The sequence below is a fragment of the Balaenoptera borealis genome (assembly GCF_965194805.1).
Source record: "Balaenoptera borealis genome assembly, chromosome: 21".
Taxonomy (NCBI): domain Eukaryota; kingdom Metazoa; phylum Chordata; class Mammalia; order Artiodactyla; family Balaenopteridae; genus Balaenoptera; species Balaenoptera borealis.
In genome coordinates, this window is record NC_138880.1 from 5,996,818 (window position 1) to 6,017,825 (window position 21,008).

Below are 21,008 nucleotides of genomic sequence, written 5' to 3' on the forward strand. Positions count from 1 at the left end.
AAAACAGATTTATATTTCTTTTTTTTAAAAAATATAATTTGTTGAGGTGTAGCGCCCTCGCCCACCCTTTTCTTTGGCCACACTGCACTTGGCCAAGCACTTGGCTTAGCGGGATCTTAGTTCCCTGAACAGGGGTTGAACCCAGGCCACAGCAGTAGAAGTGCCAAGTCCTAACCACTGGACTGCCAGGGACTTCCCCAGATTTATGTTTCTATCCTTTTTCTTAACTTCAGACTGACCAATCCCTATAGATAATTTCCCAGTCTGCATCTCTGAAATTTTAGTTCCATAGCAATAGCTGTCTCCTATACACTTCTACCTAGCTGACTTACTGTCATTTTGCCATGTCTAAATCTTAGCTGACATCTTTCCAGCCAGCTTGTTTGCTCCTCTTGGACTTGGACTTCCTAATATTCAGAGTGACTACTTCAAACCTAAGAATATGCTTTTAATCCTCTCTCATTTCAGGAAGACTTGAGGAGAGAAGTTGGAGAACACTGGCCCAATTGACCAAATTACATAATTTCTTAGAATTTCAGTTTATTTAATTGTAAAATGAGGTTAATAAAACTTTCTAGTACTCTAAGGATTAAAACTGGGTGAAAGCTATTAAAAATGCCATAAAAATTTTAGTTGTCTTCATGATCATCATCACCACCACTACCAACAACATTGTTCTGTACTTGGGAAAATGCAAGGTCTATGTAATATATCATGTAGAAATGTTTTAATCTTAATTTAGCTCAAAAGTAATTGTATCTTTCAGGTCAGATGGCAAAAATCAAGCAAAAGTTTCTAGACAGCCAGTGAGTGTTCCTGGACATGCTTCTTCAGTGGCTCCTCCCAGAGAAGTTGTAAGTTTAAATGAAAAATTCTTTTTCTTTACTATATTATGATATCAAATTTTTAAAGATTAAAAAAATTGTTACATCATATAGGAATAAACATAGATAATTTCCAAAGAATTTAGGAGCTCTGAGTCCGAACCACTGGACTAACAGAGAACCTCAGACCCCAGGGAATATTCATTGGAGTGAGGTCTCACAGAGTTCCTCATCTCAGCACTAAGACCCAGCTCTACCCAATAGCCTACAGACTCCAGTGTGGGGAGCCTCAGGCCAAACAACCAATAAAACACGAACACAACCCCACTCATAAAAAAAAAAACAGACAGCAAAAAAATCTGTCATAGATGAAGGAGCAAGGTAAAAACCTACAAGACCAAATAAATGAAGAGGAAATAGGTAATCTACCTGAAAAAGAATTCAGAGTAATGATAGTAAAGATGATCCAGAATCTCGGAAATAGAATGGAAGCATGGATTGAGAAAATACAAGAAATGTTTAACAAGGACCTAGAAGAAGTACAGAACAAACAGAGATGAACAGCACAATATCTGAAATGAAAAATACACTAGAAGGAATCAATAACAGAATAACTGAGGCAGAAGAACGAATAAGTGAGCTGGAAGACAAAATGGTGGAAATACTGCCCTGGAGTAGATATAAAAAGAATGAAAAGAATTGAAGACAATCTCAGAGACCTCTGGGACAACACTAAATGCACCAACATTCGAATTATAGGGGCCCCAGAAGAAGAGAAAAAGAAAGGGTCTGAGAAAATATTTGAAGAGATTATAGTGGAAAACTTCCCTGACATGGGAAAGGAAATAGTCACCCAAGTCCAGGAAGCACAGAGAGTCCCATACAGGATAAACCCTAGGAAAAATACACCAAGACACATATTAATCAAACTAACAAAAATTAAATTCAAAGGAAAGACATTAAAAGCAGCAGGGAAAAACAAAAAGTAACATACAAAGGAATCCCCATAAGGTTATCAGCTGATTTTTCAGTGGAAACTCTGCAGGCCAGAAAGGAGTGGCAGGATATACTTAAAGCGATGAAAGAGAAAAAGCTACAACCAAGACTACTCTACCCAGCAAGGATCTCATTCAGATTCAATGGAGAAGTCAAAAGCTTTTCAGACAAGCAAAAGCTAAGAGAATTCAGCACCACGAAACCAGCTTTATAACAAATGCTAAAGAAACTTCTCTAAGCGGGAAACACAAGAGAAGAAAAAGACCCACGGGAAAAAAAACCCCAAAACAATTAAGAAAATGGCAATAGGGACATACATATCAATAATAACCTTGAATGTAAATGGATTAAATGCCCCAACCAAAAGACACAGACTGGCTGAATGGATACAAAAACAAGACCCGTATATATGCTGTCTACAAGAAACCCACTTCAGACCTAGGGACACATACAGACTGAAAGTGAGGGGATGGAAAACGGTATTCCATGCAAATGGAAATCAAAAGAAAGCTGGAGTAGCAATACTCATATCAGATAAAATAGACTTTAAAATAAAGACTGTTACAAGAGATAAGGAGGGACACTACATAATGATCAAGGGATCAATCCAAGAATAAGACACAACAATTACAAATGTTTATGCACCCAAAATAGGAGCACCTCAATACATAAGGCAAATGCTAACAACCATGAAAGGAGAAATCAATAGTAATACAATAATAGTACGGGACTTTAACACCCCACTTACACCAAGAGACAGATCATCCAAACAGAAAATAAATAAGGAAACACAAGCTTTAAATGACACAATAGACCAGATAGATTTAATTGATATTTTTAGGACATTCCAGCCAAAAGTGGCAGAATACACTTTCTTCTCAAGTGCACATGGAACATTCTACGGGATAGATCACATCTTGGGTCACAAAGAAGCCTCAGAAAATTTAAGAAAATTGAAATCGTATCAAGCATCTTTTCTGACCACAACGCTATGAGATTGGAAATCAACTACAGGAAAAAAACTGTAAAAAACACAAATACATGGAGGCTAAACAGTACGTTACTAAAGAACCAAGAGATCACTGAAGAAATCAAAGAAGAAATTAAAAAATACATAAAAACAAATGACAATGAAAACATGACGACCCAAAATCTATGGGACGCAGCAAAAGCAGTTCTAAGAGGGAAGTTTATAGCAATTCAATCTCACCTCAGGAAACAAGAAAAATCTCAAATAAATGATACACTTTTAAAACAACTAGGGAAAGAAGAACAAAGAAAACCCAAAGTCAGTAGAAGGAAAGAAATCATAAAGATCAGAGCAGAAATAAATGAAATAGAAATGAAGAAAATAATAGCAAAGATCAATAAAACTAAAAGCTGGTTCTTTGAGAAGATAAACAAAACTTGATAAACCCTTAGGCAGACTCATCAAGAAAAAAAGGGAGAGGATGCAAATCAATAAAATTAGAAATGAAGAAGGAGAAATCACAACTGACATTGCAGAAAGACAAAGGATTATAAGAGACTACTACAAACAACTATATGCCAATAAAACGGACAACCACGAAGAAAAGGACAAACTCTTGGAAAGGTACAATTTTCCAAGACTGCACCAGGAAGAATTAGAAAATATAAACAGACCTATCACAAGTAATGAAATTGAAACCATAATTAACAATCTTCCAACAAAAAAAGTCCAGGACCAGATGGCTTCACAGGCGAATTCTATCAAACATTTAGAGAAGAGCTAACACCGATCCTTCTCAAAGTCTTCCAAAAAATTGCAGAGGGAGAAACACTCCCAAATTCATTCTACAAAGCCACCATCACCCTGATACCAAAACCAGAAAGAGATATCACAAAAAGAGAACATTATAGACCAATATAACTGATGAACATAGATGCAAAAATCCTCAACAAAATGCTAGCAAACGGAATCCAACAGCACATTAAAAGGATCATACACCATGATGAAGTGGGATTTATCTCGGAATGCAAGGATTCTTCAATATACACAAAACAATCAATGTGATACACCATATTAGCAAATTAAAGAATAAAAGCCATATGATCACCTCAAGAGATGCAGGAAATGTTTTTGACAAAATTCAACACCCATTTATGATAAAAACTCTCCAGAAAATGGGCATAGAGGGAACCTGCCTCAGCATAATAAAGGCCATATATGACAAACCCACAGCAAACATCATACTCAATGGCGAAAAACTGAAAGCATTTCCACTAGAATCAGGAACAAGATAAGGATGACCACTCTCACCACTCTTATTCAACATAGTATTGGAAGTCCTAGCCACGGCAATCAGAGAAGAAAAAGAAAGAAAAGGAATACAAATTGGAGAAGAAGAAGTAAAACTGTCACTATTTGCTGATGACATGATACTATACATAGAATATCCTAAAGATGCCACTAGAAAACTACTACAACTAATCAATGAATTTGGTAAGGTTGCAGGATACAAAGTTAATGCACAGAAATCTCTGGGATTCCTATAAACCAACAATGAAAAATCAGAAAGGGAAATTAAGGAAACACTCCCATTTACCATTGCAACAAAAAGAATAAAATACCTAGGAATAAACCTGCCTGAGGAGGCAAAAGACTTGTACTCAGAAAACTATAAAACACTGATGAAAGAAATCAAAGATGACATAAACAGATGGAGAAATATACCGTGTTCTTGAATTGGAAGAATCAATATTGTGAAAATGACTATACTACCCAAAGCAATCTACAGAGTCAATGCAATCCCTATCAAACTACCAATGGCATTCTTCACAGAATTAGAACAAAAAATCTTACAATTCATATGGAAACACAAAAGACCCCGAATAGCCAAAGCAATCTTGAGAAAGAAAAATGGAGCTGGAAGAATCAGGCTCCCTGACTTCAGACTATACTACAAAGCTACAGTAATCAAGACAGTATGGTACAGGCACAAAAACAGAAATATAGATCAATGCTACAGGATAGAATGCCCAGAGAAAAACCCACACACGTATGGGCACCTAATTTATGACAAAGGAGGCAAGAACATACAATGGAGGAAAGACAACCTCTTCAATAAGTGGTGCTGGGAAAACTGGACAGCTACATGTCAAAGAATGAAATTAGAACACTACCTAACACCATACACAAAAATTAAACTCCAAATGGATTAAAGACTTAAATGTAAGACCAGACACTATAAAACTTTTAGAGGAAAAATAGGAAAAACACTCTTTGACATAAACCACAGCAAGATCTTTTTTGACCCACCTCCTAGAGTAACAGAAATAAAAACAGAAATAAACAAATGGGACTTAAAAGCTTTTGCACAGCAAAGGAAACCATAAACAAGGCAAAAAGACAACCCTCAGAATGGGAGAAAATATTTGCAAATGAAACAACAGACAAAGGATTAATCTCTAAAATATACAAACAGCTCATGGAGCCCAATATCAAAAAACCAAACAATCCAGTTAAAAAATGGGCAGAAGACCTAAATAGACATTTCACCAAGGAAGACATACAGATGGCCAAGAGGCAGATGAAAAGATGCTCAACATCATCATTTGCATTAGAGAAATGCAAATCAAAACTACGATAAAATATCACCTCATGACGGTCAGAATGGCCATTATCAAAAAAGCTAGAAACAATAAATGCTGGAAAGGGTGTGGTGAAAAGGGAACCCTCCTACACTGTTAGTGGGAATGTAAATTGATACAACCACTATGGAAAACAGTATGGAGGTTCCTTAGAAAACTAAAAATAGAACTACCATATGACCCAGCAATCCCACTACTGGGCATATACCCTGAGAAAACAATAATTCAAAAAGAGTCATGTACCAAACTGTTCATTGCAGCTCTATTTACAATAGCCAGGACATGGAAGCAACCTAAATGTCCACCAACAGATGAATGGATAAAGAAGATGTGGAATATTACTCAGCCATAAAAAGAAATGAAATTGAGTTATTTGTAGTGAGGTGGATGGAGTTAGAGTCTGTCATACAGAGTGAAGTAAGTCAGAAAGAGAAAAACAAATACAGTATGCTAACACATATATATGGAATCTAAGGAAAAAACAAAAACAAAAAAAAGGTCATGAAGAACCTAGTGGCAAGATGGGAATAAAGACACAGACCTACTAGAGAATGGACTTGAGGATATGGGGAGGGGGAAGGGTAAGCTGTGACAAAGTGAGAGAGTGGCATGGACATATATACACTACCAAACATAAAATAGATAGCTAGTGGGAAGCAACCACATAGCACAGGGAGATCAGCTAGGTGCTTTGTGACCACCTAGAGGGGTGGGATAGGGAAGGTGGGAGGGAGGGAGATGCAAGAGGGAAGAGATATGGGAACATATGTATATGTATAACTGATTCACTTTGTTATAAAGCAGAAACTAACACCATTGTAAAGCAATTATACTCCGATAAAGATGTCGAAAAAAGAGTCATGTACCACAATGTTCATTGCAGCACTGTTTACAATAGCCAGGACATGGAACCAGCCTAAATGTCCATCGACAGATGAATGGATAAAGAAGATGTGGCACATGATATACAATGGAATATTACTCAGCCATAAAAAGAAACGAAATTGAGTTATTTGTAGTGAGGTGGATGGACCTAGAGTCCGTCATAGAGCGATCTAAGTCAGAAAGAGAAAACAAATACCGTATGCTAACGCATATATATGGAATCTAAAAAAAAATAGGTACTGATGAACCTAGTTGCAGGGCAGGAATAAAGAGGTAGACATAGAGAATGGACTTGATGACATGGCGTGGGAGGGCAAAGCTGGGGCGAAGTGAGAGTAACATCGACATATATACACTACTGAATGTAAAATAGTTGGCTGGTGGGAAGCAGCAGCATAGCACAGGGAGATCAGCTTGGTGCTTTGCGATGACAGAGGGGTGGGATAGGGAGGGTGGGAAGGAGACGCAAGAGGGAGGGGATATGGGGATATAGGTATGCATATGGCTGATTCGCTTTGTTGCGCAACAGAAACTAACACGGTTTTGTGAAGCAATTATACTCCAATAAAGATCTATTAAAAAATATATACAATCTTAAAAGAATTAAATATTCTACACTCAGTAACAAAGACATGTTGAATAAGCAAAGTATTTTAAAATGTCAACATTATTAGTCATCTATTCATTGAGTTTTAAATAGATTGATTACTTTTATATAGAAAATAAACTTTATAGAAAATATAATTATGAGTGCACTGTGGTAATAACTTTTTTTTTTCCTTTTTAGCCTATATATGCAAACAGATTTCCAGTACCAACGTATGCAGCCAAGCAGCCTCAGCAGTTCCCATCAAGGTCTGAAGTGAATTTGCTTAGATTACTTGACCAAAATAAAACCCAGGGTTAATGTCTAAATAGTTCCCTTGTATTTTTAATTTAATTTAGGACAAGGTATTTGTTGCTAACAGTTTAGATAGAACACAATTTGCAGAAAAACTTTTAAGAGCTTTTATATAAGTTTTATCATATTAATGCAGTGTCGGAATGAAATTTTAAAGAAGCCCAAACAAGACAGTCAACAGCTGCTGTAGCCTTTGGTGTCTGTAAGATTCAGAAGCAACGACCTTTAAAATAACCAGCAACAGGAAATCAGATAGGCTGAACCAGCCTTCCTATTAGGAACAGCTAGAAAAAAGCTAGACAATATAAGAAAATATGTATTTGAAGGCATCAGAAAACTACCAAGGAAATGAGAGATTATGGGACTATGGTCCAGGAGAGGAAGGCAGTCCAGAGATAATCTCAGCTTTTGGGACCATTTTTCATCCTAGATTGTAAATATCTACCTATTCTGAACGTGAGAGGATACGAAGCTGAGGAGAGCTTTCAACAAACTCATAGGGATGAGGGGACAAAGACTGGAGCCTTGTCAAGGAGGTGGTACCCTGGCAAATATCCCAGTCTTTGTGTTGGGACCCTGGGGTAAGGGTGAATCAGACCCTCAACTTATTTCCTACAGTTTTATTATTATTTTTTTTAATGTTTGGCCCCCAGTTTAAAAAGCTAAACATATAAGAAAAGAAAATGTGACTAAAACCAAGAAAAGCAGACTCAGAGGGTATCCAGTTAATATCAGGGATGGACTTTAAAGTAACTATGACGATTACGTCACGGAATTAATAGTCAAGATTGAGAATTTCAGCACAGAACTAGATGTGCTGAACTTAAAAACCTAAAAAAAGAATTAAATGGAAATTCTAGAACTGAAAAACACAAGAAAAATAAAAGACTCAGTGGATGGGCGTAACATCAGCAAGAAAGGAGAAAATTTATTATAACATTTTGCATCACATAAAATACATCTCACCCCTCCTTCCCCGCTGAAGTCCTTCAAATTACAATTGAATTGCACACTGAGTAGTATCCTCAAGTATAATCTTTATTATGCAGTGAGAGTGTACTGAAATTCAACTGAGCATCAGGGGCAGAATATATAAATTGTGAGACACATATTCACCAGGTGAAGTTCTAATATGTTATTGGAATAGAGGTATACTAGAATTGGATGAAGAAGTTAAGGAAGGGTATCCACAGGTTAAAGCATGAGAACTGAGAAGGACAGGTATAGAAGTCATAGCAGGTTTAATTCTTGGGGTGGAAATTATATTTGAGAGAGCTGGAATTTCAGCTTTATATATGTATGTAAGGTTTATACTTAGTTGTGATTTGCTCCCCTTAAATCCTAACAGGACAAGAGGTGCTTAATTCACATAGTATCTTCACTTGTCTTTTACAATTTGTCTTTTCTATTTCATGTACCGTCCTTTTTAAAAACATATACATCAGAACCTTTGTACATTGTTGATTAGACACTAGCATGACTTTAAGGTAGTTACTCCATTTTCGACTCCGATTGGAGACTTTTAACTATTACATACCGGATTCATAATGATCTCAGAATATAATGTACCCTTAAGAATTGTCAGTGATGTCAAGAATGGTGTTACGTTGGGCTTGTAATGAAGGTAGCATTATTTCATATGGTTGAAACATACGATTAACTGTCTTTTTTCCCCCTCACAGGCCGCCTCCACCACAACCGAAAGTATCATCTCAGGGAAATTTAATTCCTGCTCGTCCTGCCCCTCCACCTCCTTTATATAGTTCCCTCACTTGATTTTTTTTTTTTTAACCTTTCATTTTGCAGACATCTTCAGGGAACTGAGCTGATACGTTTTTTTTCTGATATTTTCTTGAAAAGCCTTTCTTCCTGCTGCAATTATGAATGAAAACAAAATACCACAAAACAAACTTTATTAATACAGAAAAACAGAACTTGAGTAGTGGGAAATGAGAAATAGAAGAAATGCAGTAAAGCCAGGGAATTTAGAATAACATTTTCATTTCCATTACTGAATCCATTTTATTCAGTAATCTGTGAGGTTAATGCACCTGACATGGATTATGTTATTTGAACACGTTATTGTAATGATTCTCAAATTAACTGTATTGGTTTCAGTTTTGTCATTATGTGCTTAAATGTAATTCTGAATTTTGACCTTAGTTATCATTAATGTAGTTTCTGATTGAACATGTAATAATCTAATACCTGTGAAAACTAATTAGCTGTCAATTAATATCTAATATTTTTAATCTTGCACAGACTAATAATCATCACACGCTAGAATTTTGTGTATCTCATTCACTACATGAATAAAGGAATACTCTGTTTTCAGAAGAATGCACAAAATACAGAATTAAGATATCATAAGACAAATTTAAAAGTGCAAAAGCACACTAAAAGTGTGTATGTGTATACTTACACACAGTTATTATCTTCCATTTTAATGAACATTCTATGGATATATGATTCTATGGATTCTATGGGTAATAGATTCTGTGGATCTATCTATGGATAATGAATATTAGAAAAGTTAATTTAATAATAGAATTTCTATTATGAACCACGTTAAAGCATAGCATCCTTTTACAATAGCATTATTTTAAATTAATTATAAACCTTAAGGTACGAAGTATTTAATAGAACTAATCAGATACGCTGTTGATTCTTGGCTGTAATAAAAAGCAGGAACAATTATAATATCTTCAATCAATTGAGCTACCATAAAACCACTTGAGAATTTCATAAGCACTTTAATTTTAAGTCCAAAATCTGAAACTTCAAAGATTGCTATTAATATAATTTAGAATGTTTACATTTACTAAGGTGTGCTTGATAATGTCTCTGTTGACACTAATATTTTTAAAGAAATTAGGCTGGAGAAAGGAAGGAAGAAAAAGTTTTCTTAGATAAGTGCAAAAAAGTTAGTGGTATCTGTGAGTTATTTTCCCAGCTATGATAAAAAATGAATTTTTACTGTGGAAAAAATGGTATGAATGATAAAAATTTAAGCACCTAAATTTTTTTTCGTAATTTTTCATAATAAAGTTTATTAATAAGTTTATTAACTGAATTTCTTTAGTTTTTAAAAAATTTTTGGTTTGTGTATACATACATATACAAACATAAGATTTACAATAAATAAAATACTTGAAATTCTGATTTGTGTTGCCCAGTAATTTCTTAAATACTCAGCTACTTATTAATTAAAACATTATACTAGTTTTAGGTAAAACTACTAGTCAAACGTTTACAGATACTATCTCACTAATTTTCCAGACTTCTGCCAAATTGTGAACAGTGGCTTTTTGTTAAAAAGAAAAACAGATTGGTTTTGAAGAAGACACATATCTGTCTTCAGAAGATGGTACATTATTTTAACAATCAGGTAGTTGTTAAAAATTGTAAACAGTCCCAAATAAAGATTCTTCATTTCAATTTAAATCTCTGAATGAATTAATATACGACCAAAAATGTTTGTGTTTGTCACTGAGATAGTCCCACAGTTTTTGCACAGTTTTGCAATTGTCATTCATATCACTGAAATTTCACAGTTGGTAATATATTAACTATGCAACTTACAACTTTTTTCAGAATTAGATAATTCCTTGGATCTTTGAATATTTAGAAAGTTTTTCTAAAAGACTATTGATCAGTCTGAACTTCTTTTGCTTTTATATATATTTTTACATATTTTATATTCTTTTCACTTAGGTTTGTCTTTATCTTGGATTGTTATTAAAAATTGTAAAATTTCTTGGTCATAGATGCCACTTAAAAATTTGAAAATATTAAAGGTATTCTTTTCCATCTGCTAAAGATGTTTTAATAATCAAGGATAAATTGTATGTAACTTTGGTGTCGCTGTATGACTGTGTTCACAAGCTTATTACCTTGTTCGAGGTATTGCATTTTCCCTTTCTATCAGGCAGCTGTCTGGGTCTCTAACCATATAGTAAAACATGATCTAGGTTTTCTAAGCACAGGTCAGATTTTATTAAATTCTACAAATGTTTACTGAAACTCTACCATCTTGCAGGTAACACAGTAGGTCATTAGGTCCTGTGATATATAAGTTCTGGATGGGACATGCCTCCCATTATAGAGAGAGCCATATACACAAGTAAGAATGACATAAAGTCTGCTTTTTAAAAGATTTAAACAGGAAAGGTTGCGGAGAAGGAAATAACAAAGAAATGAAATAACTGGAAATTCATTCAAAGTACTTACCACTAATTAACAAGTCTAAGCATTTACTGTAACGGTTCTAATGCTGTGAAGCAAGATGAAACCAGCTTTTGGCTCAACTACCCCCTAAAAGAAGTGTTAGTCTAGCATTTTTTGTTCCTGTTGAGATGCAAGCTATGTGTATACAGTTGACCCTTGAACCACGTGGGTTTGAACTGCGTAGATCCACTTGCAAGCTTTTTTTTTTCCAATAAAAATACAGTGGCACTCCATATCTGAAGGTTCACATCCGTGGATTCAACCAACCGCAAGTGGCAAATAGTTCAGTATCCATGGTTGGTTGAATCTGCAGGTACGGAAATCGGAGTACCAACATCGGGACTTGAGCATCTGGGGATTTTGGTATCCACAGTGGGTCCTGGAATCAATCTCCCCGTGGATACCGAGAGGCCAGTTGTATTTTTGTTGCCGTGTTTATGCTCATGATATTCTTTTGCAGGCTTAGATTACCCTGTTGAAATCCTATGCATCCATAAAATCACATCTCATCTGTGAGTTTAGATGTGGTGATTCCCCAAATGAACTTTTCTGTGTCACCACGGGACCTTTTAGTTTGTGTATCTGCCGTTCTGTTAATTGGTGTGAGAGATTAACTCATTCTTGGGGATTTGAAAAGAATTAAAGGATATTGCATATACGTAGAGACTGGGGGGGTGAGTCTGGGAGGGAGGAGGCATTGCAGTCCAAGGTAATAAGGCAATTTTCATTCAGGAAAGACCGGAAGTCATAAGTAGTCCTAGCACTGGGGATAGAAGAAAAGAGGCAGCCGCCTGGGCTCCGAATTTAGAAAATTTTGAATACTATGTTGAGGAATTTGGCTAGAATTTTCTACTGGAACGTATGTACTGTAATTATGGGCAAGAATCTTGTCCATTTCATTCATTACATGAATGAATGTTTACTGTACTGAGAAGTTACTGAACAAGAGCCGGCCATCACATGAATTTTAGCCAACGGTTTGGGGAGAACCTTTTTGATTGGAGGCAAAAGTAGACACAGCCTGGTTACAAGGTATATTTGGGTAGTGGGTATGGAAAAAAACCATAGCAGGTACTTTCCGAAGATACCAAAATCTACTCACTTTTCCCTTCCTTGGAATCGTTTTAAAATCTATCTGGATTTTTGTTGTTGTTGTTTTAATTAAAAAACCTCAGCTTTAGGAAATACGGATGTATAATTCGTGTGTGTGTTTGTGTGCGTATGCGCGTAGTTTTAAATTCAGCAAGTAGTGTCTGATACAAAACAGCGCACAATAAATATGTTAGTTCTTTTAGGTCCATCCACACGAAGCGAAAGGTTTGTGGGGGACGATGACCGCGACGGAGACTGCTGGGGTGGTCGGGGACCTCCAGACGAACTGGCCATCGGGTACAGCGGGCTGCTGGGAAAAGAACGCCCTGCAGACCCGGACGCACGACTATAAAGGGGGGCGTGCCCTGCAGGCGATTGGTGGACGGGGCGCTGAGTACCGGGCGCTCCGGCAGGTGCCGCAGCCTCGCGAGAACGCCGCTCACGGACGGCGAACGGCAGTAGAGCTCAAGTCTCCGCTCGAAGCCAGGAGTCACGCAATGTTCCGCCTAATGATGTTGCTAGCGGGGTTCCGTGGCTTGCTAACGTCAAGACCCGGTAAGCCCGAGGATGCCCTGTTTGTTACTCCGGTATGGGGAGGAGGAAGATTTTTCTTTTCCTTCTTCCCACGCGTACCTGCTTGGGTCAAACTGCGCCCCGACTCGATTGAAAACTCGGCGCCCTTCCCTGCTTTTAGGTTTCTTTTGCCAGTCAGGAAACCGAGCCGTTTTTAGGCGCTCCGTAGGGATACAGAACTGACTCATGAGAGAGGAAGATACTTTTAATAAGCTCAAGGACTAAATCTCTGACGCTCTGACTCTCTGAATCTGGGTTTGGGGCAGCCTTTTTTTGTAGGTCTGTTAGGCACTCACAAAACTACCTCACAATTTCTTGCGCTCAGAAGCACCCCAGAAACTTAACGAACTCTACTCAGACTCCAGAAAACTGCGTCTCCTCAGATATCATCTGTTCCAGTATAATTTGTCCTGCATTCAATAACTTGTCCTGCAATACCAAAAAAATATTCGATTGCTGACATTGTGACAATGCGGGGAACAGTTACAGAGAGTCCTCAAAATTTTTAAATATATTAGGGGGGGATTTAGATGCAAGTAAAATTTTAAGATATGTTCTTATTTTCTTTCTCTTTTTATACACTGTTCTGAATCTTGCCATTCTGTGTCAGTACATGGAATATCTTGTCTTCTCCTCCCCCATCTGCATAGTGTTCTGTGGCTTGGAGGTACCACAATTTATCAGCCAGTTCTCTTATTAAAGGACTATTGGATTGTTTCCAGTCATTTTGCTGTTACATGCTACACTGCTGAACTCGGACTGCGCCCCCCGTTCCCCCAACAAAATATCCTAGACCCGGTGGCTTAAACCACAGAGGTTTATCTTCTCACCGTTCTGGAGGCAGGAAGCCTGAAATCAGGGTGCTCTCATAGTGGGGATCTGGTGAGGTCTCTCTTCTTGGCTAGTAGACCCTTCCCTTCTTGCTGTGTACTCACGTGACCTCTTTGTGAGCAGAGAGAAGGAGCAAACTCACTTGTCTCTTCTTACAAAGGCACGAAACCCATCATGAGAGATCCACCTTCACGATCTCATCTAACCCTGATTACCTCCCAAAGATCCCATTTCTAAATAGCATCACATTGGGGGTTAGGGCTTCAATAGGAAAATTTGGGGGGGGGGACACACCTTCACCATAACACCTGCAACATTTAAATACAGTGTTTCTGAAACTTTTCGGAATGTTTCTTTCAGCAAAGAAATGAACAAAAATGTAACAATTATTGAAGTTCTCAGAGAGCTTTTGTTTATGTTTTGCTTATATTCGTCAGTATTTGTCATATTAGAAATTAATGTAGAAATTTAAGAATTTTTATTAATTCGTTAAAAAATAACAGTAATGTTACTGAACTCTGGTTTGGCTGCTCGTGGCTCGAAAGCCAGTACTCGAGAGACAGGTATTGGTAGGAAGGGAAAGGTTGCTTCATTCAGGAGGCTGGCAACCTGGGGAGAAGGTAGACTCGTGTCCAAAAACCAGCTTGGTTGTTGATTAGGGGGCAAGAGCTTTGAAAGGGGAGTTTGAGGGTTGTATAGGCAGAGGGAGGGGGCTACGACGTGAAGAACAGCACAGTCAGCTCTGACAATCATCTTGAAATTGGTCATGTGGTGGTCTCATCAGTGTCATCTTTATTGTTTTAAGTTCAGTTAATCTTCAGTTCCAGGGTTGGTTCCCATTTCCTTGAGGCCAGTTCTTGGAATTGTGCAAGATGGAGCGGCTTATGCCTTGGCTGCAGTCTTGGTCATTATGTAGTTAACTTCTCCCACCTGGTGAGGGTTTCAGTGTCTGCAAAACAGCTCAAAGGACATGGCTCAGAATATTATCTGTAGGTCTTGAAGAGGAACTAAAGGTCCTGGACTTTGTTTAATGGCTAAACTATTATTATTTTGTCTTGTTTGACTGCTTTCCTTTGGTTCTGCTTTTTTTTTTTCACTTCTCTGATTGAATTTATTCTTTGACTAAAGTTTTTCTACAGACAGGAGGCAGGCAGAGGACATTGGGTGGGGGAGGTCTGTCCTGGGAAAGCCCCATAGGGTCCCGCTCAGTTACAGTAATAGACCTATTATATGTTAACGTAAGTAACATATTTAAAAAATAAAAACTATATTTTCCAAAACAAAGAATTTAGAGTGGTATTGTTTTACATTTTTGTGAATCTCTTGAAGGTTTGGTTTAATGGATGACAGCTAGATTCTCATATCTACTTCTACATTCAGTCTGTTGCTAAATGTTTTGTTTGAAGTATATGAAAAAAATCCAGCTTATGTAGTTGGAAAAGGGAGTAGTTTATGAGCCTTTTCAGGTAATTACCAGTACTCCTCTTTGGAAACTACACCAAATACAGACTTGATAAATGGTAAAGTTTAGTTGCAATGTGGAATCTAAAACATATCAATGAATTTTTCTTAATATGTTATGTTAAAATCCATTGGTCTGTTTTGAACTTTAATGGATATTTTACCCATCTGTTTTTTTTTAAATGCGTTACCTTTGTTTGTTTGTTTTTTTAACATCTTTACTGGAGTATAATTGCTTTACAAAGGTGTATTAGTTTCTGCTTTATAACATAGTGAATCAGCTATACATATACGTGTATCCCCATAGCCCCTCCCTCTTGCATCTCCCTCCCACCCTCCCTACCCCACCCCTCTAGGTGGTCCCAAAGCACCGAGCTGATCTCCCTGTGCTACGCGGCTGCTCCCCACTAGCTAGCTATTTTTCATTTGGTAGTGTATATATGTCTATGCCACTCTCTCACTTCGTCCCAGCTTACCCTTCCCCCTGCCCATGTCCTCAAGTCCATTTTCTACGTCTGCGTCTTTATTCCTGTCCTGCTCCTAGGTTCTTCAGAACCAATATATATATATATATTTTTTAGATTCCATATATATGTGTTAGCATATGGTATTTGTTTTTCTCTTTCTGACTTACTTCACTCTGTATGACAGACTCTAGGTCCATCCACCTCACTACAAATAATTCAATTTTGTTTCTTTTTATGGCTGAGTAATATTCCATTGTATATATGTGCCACATCTTCTTTATACCTTTGTTTTAAAATTATTTTAAATTGTGGTAAAATATACAAAACAAAATTTACCATCTTCAACCATTTTAAAAATGAATAAACTTTATTTTTTAGAGTGTTTCAGGTTCATAGCAAAACTGAGAGAAAGGTACAGAGATTTCTCACATACCCGTGTCCCCACACATGTACAATCTCTGCTATAGACATCCTGCTCCACAGTGGTATATTTGTTAGAATTGATGATCCCACACTGGTACATCATTATCACCCCAAATCTATAGTTTACCTTAGGGTTCACTCTTGGTGTTTTACATTCTATGGAATTTGACAAACATATAATGACATGTATCCCCCAGAGTAGTTTCGCAGCCCTAAAAATCCTCTGTGCTTCATCTATTCATCTCTCCCTTTCCCCTAAGTCTTGGCAACCACTGATCTTTTTACTGTCTCCATAGTTTTGCCTTTTCCAGAATGTCGTATATTTGGAATCTTACAGTATGTTGCCTTTTTCAGATTGGCTTCTTTCACTTAGTAATATGCATTTATGGTTCTTACATGTCTTTCCAGGGCTGAATAGCTTATTTCTTTTTAGCAGTGAGTGATATTCCATTGTCTGTATATACCAGTTTATTTATCCATTTACTTACTAAAAGACATCTTGGTTGCTTTCAAGTTTTGACAGGTATGAACAAAGCTACCATAAATATCTGTGGGCAAGTTTTTGTGTGGACATAAGTTTTCAACTCCTTTGGGTAAATACCAAGGAGTGCTATTGCTGGATCATATGGTAAGGATATGTTTAGTTTTTAAAATTAGTGTCTTTTTGTTTCAGTATGAAGAACTCTCTTTAACATTTCTTGTGAGGCCATTCTAGTGGTGATGGACTCTTAACTTTTGTTTAGGAAATTCTTTATCTCTCCTTCAATTCTGAAGGACAGCTTTGCTGGGTATGGTATCCTTAGGTGGAATTTTCTTTCTTTCAGTACTTTGAATATATTATCCCACTCCATTCAGGGTTTCTGCTGAAAAATCCACTGATAGTCTTATGGGAGTTCCCTTGTACATAACAAATTGTCTTTCTCTTGCTGCTTTTTAAGAGTTTCTCTTTGTCTTTAATTTTTGGCAGTTTAATTATAATGTGTCTCAGTGTAGTTCTCTTTAATTTTTTTTTTTTTTGGTTTTCTTTGGGCTTCCTAGATTAGGATGTCTATTTTTCTTTTCTTTTTTCACCAGGTGAGAGAAGTTTTTAGCCATTATTTCTTTAAATAAGCTTTCTGCCCTCCACCCCCACTCCTTCTCCTTCTGGGACTTCTATAATGTGGATACTGGTCTGCTTGATGGTGTCCCATAAATCCTTTAATCTGTCTTCACTCTTTTTCATTCTTTTTTTTAATTTTAATTTTTTGCTCCTCTGATTGGATGAATTCTATTGCTCTGTCTTCAGGTTTGCTGATCGTTTCTTTCACTTGATCTAGTCTGCTGTTGAACCCCTCTATTGAAAATTTCAGTTTAGTTATTGTATTCAGCTCTGTGATTTCTATTTTGTACTCATTCTAACCTTTTTTAAGTGTACAGTTCAGTGGCATTAAGTACATTCACTTTGTTTTGCCATCACCATCATCCATCTCCAGAACATTTTTTTTTTTATCTTCCCAGACTGAAACTCAGTACCCATTTAACACTAATTCCTCATTCTTCCCTTCCCCCAGCTGTTGGCAACCACCATTCTACTTTCTGTCTCCATGGATTTGACTACTCTAGTTTCCTCGTGTAAGTGGAGTTATGCAGTATTTTTCTTTGTGACTGACTTCTTTCACTTAGCATAATTGCCCTCAATATTTATTCATGTTGTAACATGAGTCAGGATTTTCTCCTTTTATTCTGACACATGAATAGCATTCCATTGTGTGAAATACATATGGAAAAATATACATTTCATTTTGTTTATCCATTCATCTGTTGATGGATACTTAGGTTGCTTCTACCTTTTGGATATTGTGAATAATGCTGCCATGAACATGTATGTACCTGTACTTGTTTGAGTCCTTGCTTTTAATTCTTTTGGGTATATGTCCAGAAGTGGAGTTGCTGGATCATACGGTGTTTCTATTTTTAATTTTTTAAGGAACTGTTACATTGTTTCCCATACTGGCTGTGCAATTTTACATTTCTACCAGCAGCGCACAAGCGTTCCAGTTTCTCCACATTCTTCCTAATACATGTTATTTTACTTTTATATTTTAATGATTAGAGTCTTCTTAATGGTTATGACAGGTTATCTCATTGTGGCTTTGATTTGTATTCCCCTGATGGTTAGTGATGTTGAGCATCTTTTCATATGCTTGTTGGCCATTTGTATATCTTTTTTGGAGAAATGAGTATTCAAGTCCTTTGCCATTTTAAAGATTAGGTTGTTCATTTTGTTGAGTTAAAAGAGTTCCTTTTATATTCTGGATACTAGACCTTCAGACAAATGATTTGCAAATATTTTTTTTCATGCTGTAGGTTGTCTTCACTTTCTTGGGAGTGTCCTTTGACTCACAAAAGTTTTAAATTGTGATGGAATCTAATTTTGTTGCTCATGGTTTTAGTGTCATATCTAAGAATCCATTGCCAAATCTAAGGTCATGTATATTTACTCCTATCTTTTCTTCTAAGAATTTTATTGTTTTAGCTCTTATGTTTATGTCATTGATCCATTTTGAGTTAATTTTCGTACATAATGTGAGGTAGGGTTCCAGCTTTATTTATTTGCATTCATTCTGGTTTCTTTTTATTAACTATATCCTGCCCCTGTTTATTCCTAATAATACTTTTTTCCTCCTTTGAGTCTATTCGTGCTAATGTTAACATAGGTATGTCAGCTTCCCTTTGGTTAATATTTGCTGTGAACATATTTTTTCCCATCCTTTTATGTGGCAAAGTCCCCAGTGCTCACTAAGTATCCATCTTCTTGCCTACATTTCTGAGCCTTTTTCCATTTAGTTTGGGTCAATTTAAATACTATTGCTCATGGGGTTGAAAAGAAGTGATTTGCATCACTTTAGATCAAGGCAATTAAGAGCTGGTATTTCTCTTCTGTATTTCTTTTCTGATGCCAGATTTACCTTAGAAGCTATGAGCTGAGTTTATGGTGTTACCACTTGGAGGGAGCTTGGATCTCCGAGTTACTATTTGAATGAGAGCCCCTGGTGACTCCCATCATATTTTGCATGAAAAACAAATAAACTTTTATTGTGTTAAGCCACCAAGATTTCAAGGTTTATTTATTGCCATTCCATAGCCTGGTCAGCCTAAGTTGACTAATATAGAAATTGGAGCTTTGAAGTGGTGTGCTGCCATGATAAACTTAAAATATATGCCCTTGTCTTTGCTGCTGGGTATTGATGGATATCAGGTGACAAGAAATGGAAACCACCTGGAAAAAATGGAAATCAATGATAAGAAGTGACAAAACATTTGGTAAAAACTGTGGGACAGACTACATTCTGTAGAAGTTAGATAACAGATTGTTAGCAGTGGAGGTTGGTTTCATTACCCAAGTTTGTCAGAGTGTTAAGAGAAAGAGATAATCTCAAGAAACAGTTGACCAGTTTGCAAATCGAATTAATAGGGAATAAATCCAGAAACTTGGGACCTTTCAGGACTTTAAAGGGTAACCAATTCCAGATTTCAAATAGTAAGAAATGGAATTTAAAAAGGTTTGAGCAACAAAACCTCAGTAAAAACTCTCAGTTAGAGAAAATTGCAGTCAAGGGTGTGGCCTTACATTATACTTTTCTAGACTGACTTATGGTTGCCATCACTTAGTTGAGAGAGAGATGAGAGAGGAGGGAAGGAGAAATAGGAGTTAGGCAAAGAAATTACAGGATGAGAGAAAATATTTGTAAATGATTTGTCTGAAAAGGGTCTAGTATCCAGAAAATAAAGGACAAAGAAATTAAGCAGATTTGAAAATTATGACTTTAAAAAGTTTTATATGTGTTTTAATTGCATGACAAAGTTACTGAAGACAACTAGATGAGAAATGTATACGTTTTTGATGGTAGTGTACTGCCAAACTTCAAACTCAGATTATACAAGCTTTTGACTATTTGAGAATTAAAACAACTCTTGAGCCCTTTACTTCCAGGAAGTAAACTGGAAAAGCCATGCTGCTTTCAAGGAGAGTATATTTGTATTTAATGCTTTTATGATATTTTATGCTTTCTATTTACTGTGCTTTTTATCTGATATCATTAGAAATCTTATTTCCTGTCTTACATGTTTTTCTAATTTTAATGTAACATGTATAATTGACTTACAGAGTCTACAATTAAGTAGTGTGTCTTCTTCTAAAAAAGACAATGACCTTAGAAAGTTGTCAGACACTGCCTTTATCATCTTACATGTTATTGTTATTTAGTATTTACTGCCACTTTTATGTATTGTTTCCCAGATGAGTCATCATCTTTATTGTTACTTGTTTACTCAGTCAGTGCTTGCTTAGATTTATCCACAAGTTTATAGCTTTATTTGCTTACCTTCTTTCTAGCACCCTACTCTTTCCTTCTTAGTATCTTTTTCATCAAGAGTTTGAGTGGTAAATCGTCTGTTTACTTGAAAATGTCTTTATGTCTCCCTCACGGTTGAATGACTGTTTAGTTTGATAGCCAATTTCAGACTGACAGTTATTTTTCCAATAGCACTTTGAGAATGTTACTCCATTGCTATTTGGCCTCCATGTTATTAAAAATTTTTTTTAATTATGAGGATTTCAAATAAATGCAAAAATAGAAGAGTAAAGAACTCAGGTTCAACAATTATAAACTCGTGGTTAATTCTGTTTCTTTTTTACGTTCCCTACCACTTCCTCTATTCTCATATTATTTGGAG

At 36.4% G+C, this 21,008-nt stretch overlaps 2 protein-coding genes across 3 annotated transcripts in view; both read left to right on the plus strand.

The window, feature by feature from the left end:
- The window catches only part of ADAM9 (ADAM metallopeptidase domain 9), a 103,543-nt gene extending 93,261 nt beyond the window's left edge, over positions 1 to 10,282 (plus strand). For both annotated transcript variants that reach the window (XM_082374756.1, XM_082374757.1), the window contains 3 exons: positions 767 to 854; positions 7,105 to 7,172; positions 8,901 to 10,282. In XM_082374756.1, coding sequence (XP_082230882.1) covers positions 767 to 854; positions 7,105 to 7,172; positions 8,901 to 8,994 — 250 coding nt within the window. In that variant the 3' untranslated portion in view covers positions 8,995 to 10,282. The remainder of the gene's footprint in view (positions 1 to 766; positions 855 to 7,104; positions 7,173 to 8,900) is intronic.
- Positions 10,283 to 10,809: 527 nt separating this feature from the next.
- ADAM32 (ADAM metallopeptidase domain 32) overlaps positions 10,810 to 21,008 on the plus strand; it is a 203,511-nt gene continuing 193,312 nt past the window's right edge. Inside the window, exon 1 of the mRNA XM_082374769.1 lies at positions 10,810 to 13,092. Within this exon, the coding sequence (XP_082230895.1) occupies positions 12,777 to 13,092 (316 nt within the window). The 5' untranslated portion in view covers positions 10,810 to 12,776. The remainder of the gene's footprint in view (positions 13,093 to 21,008) is intronic.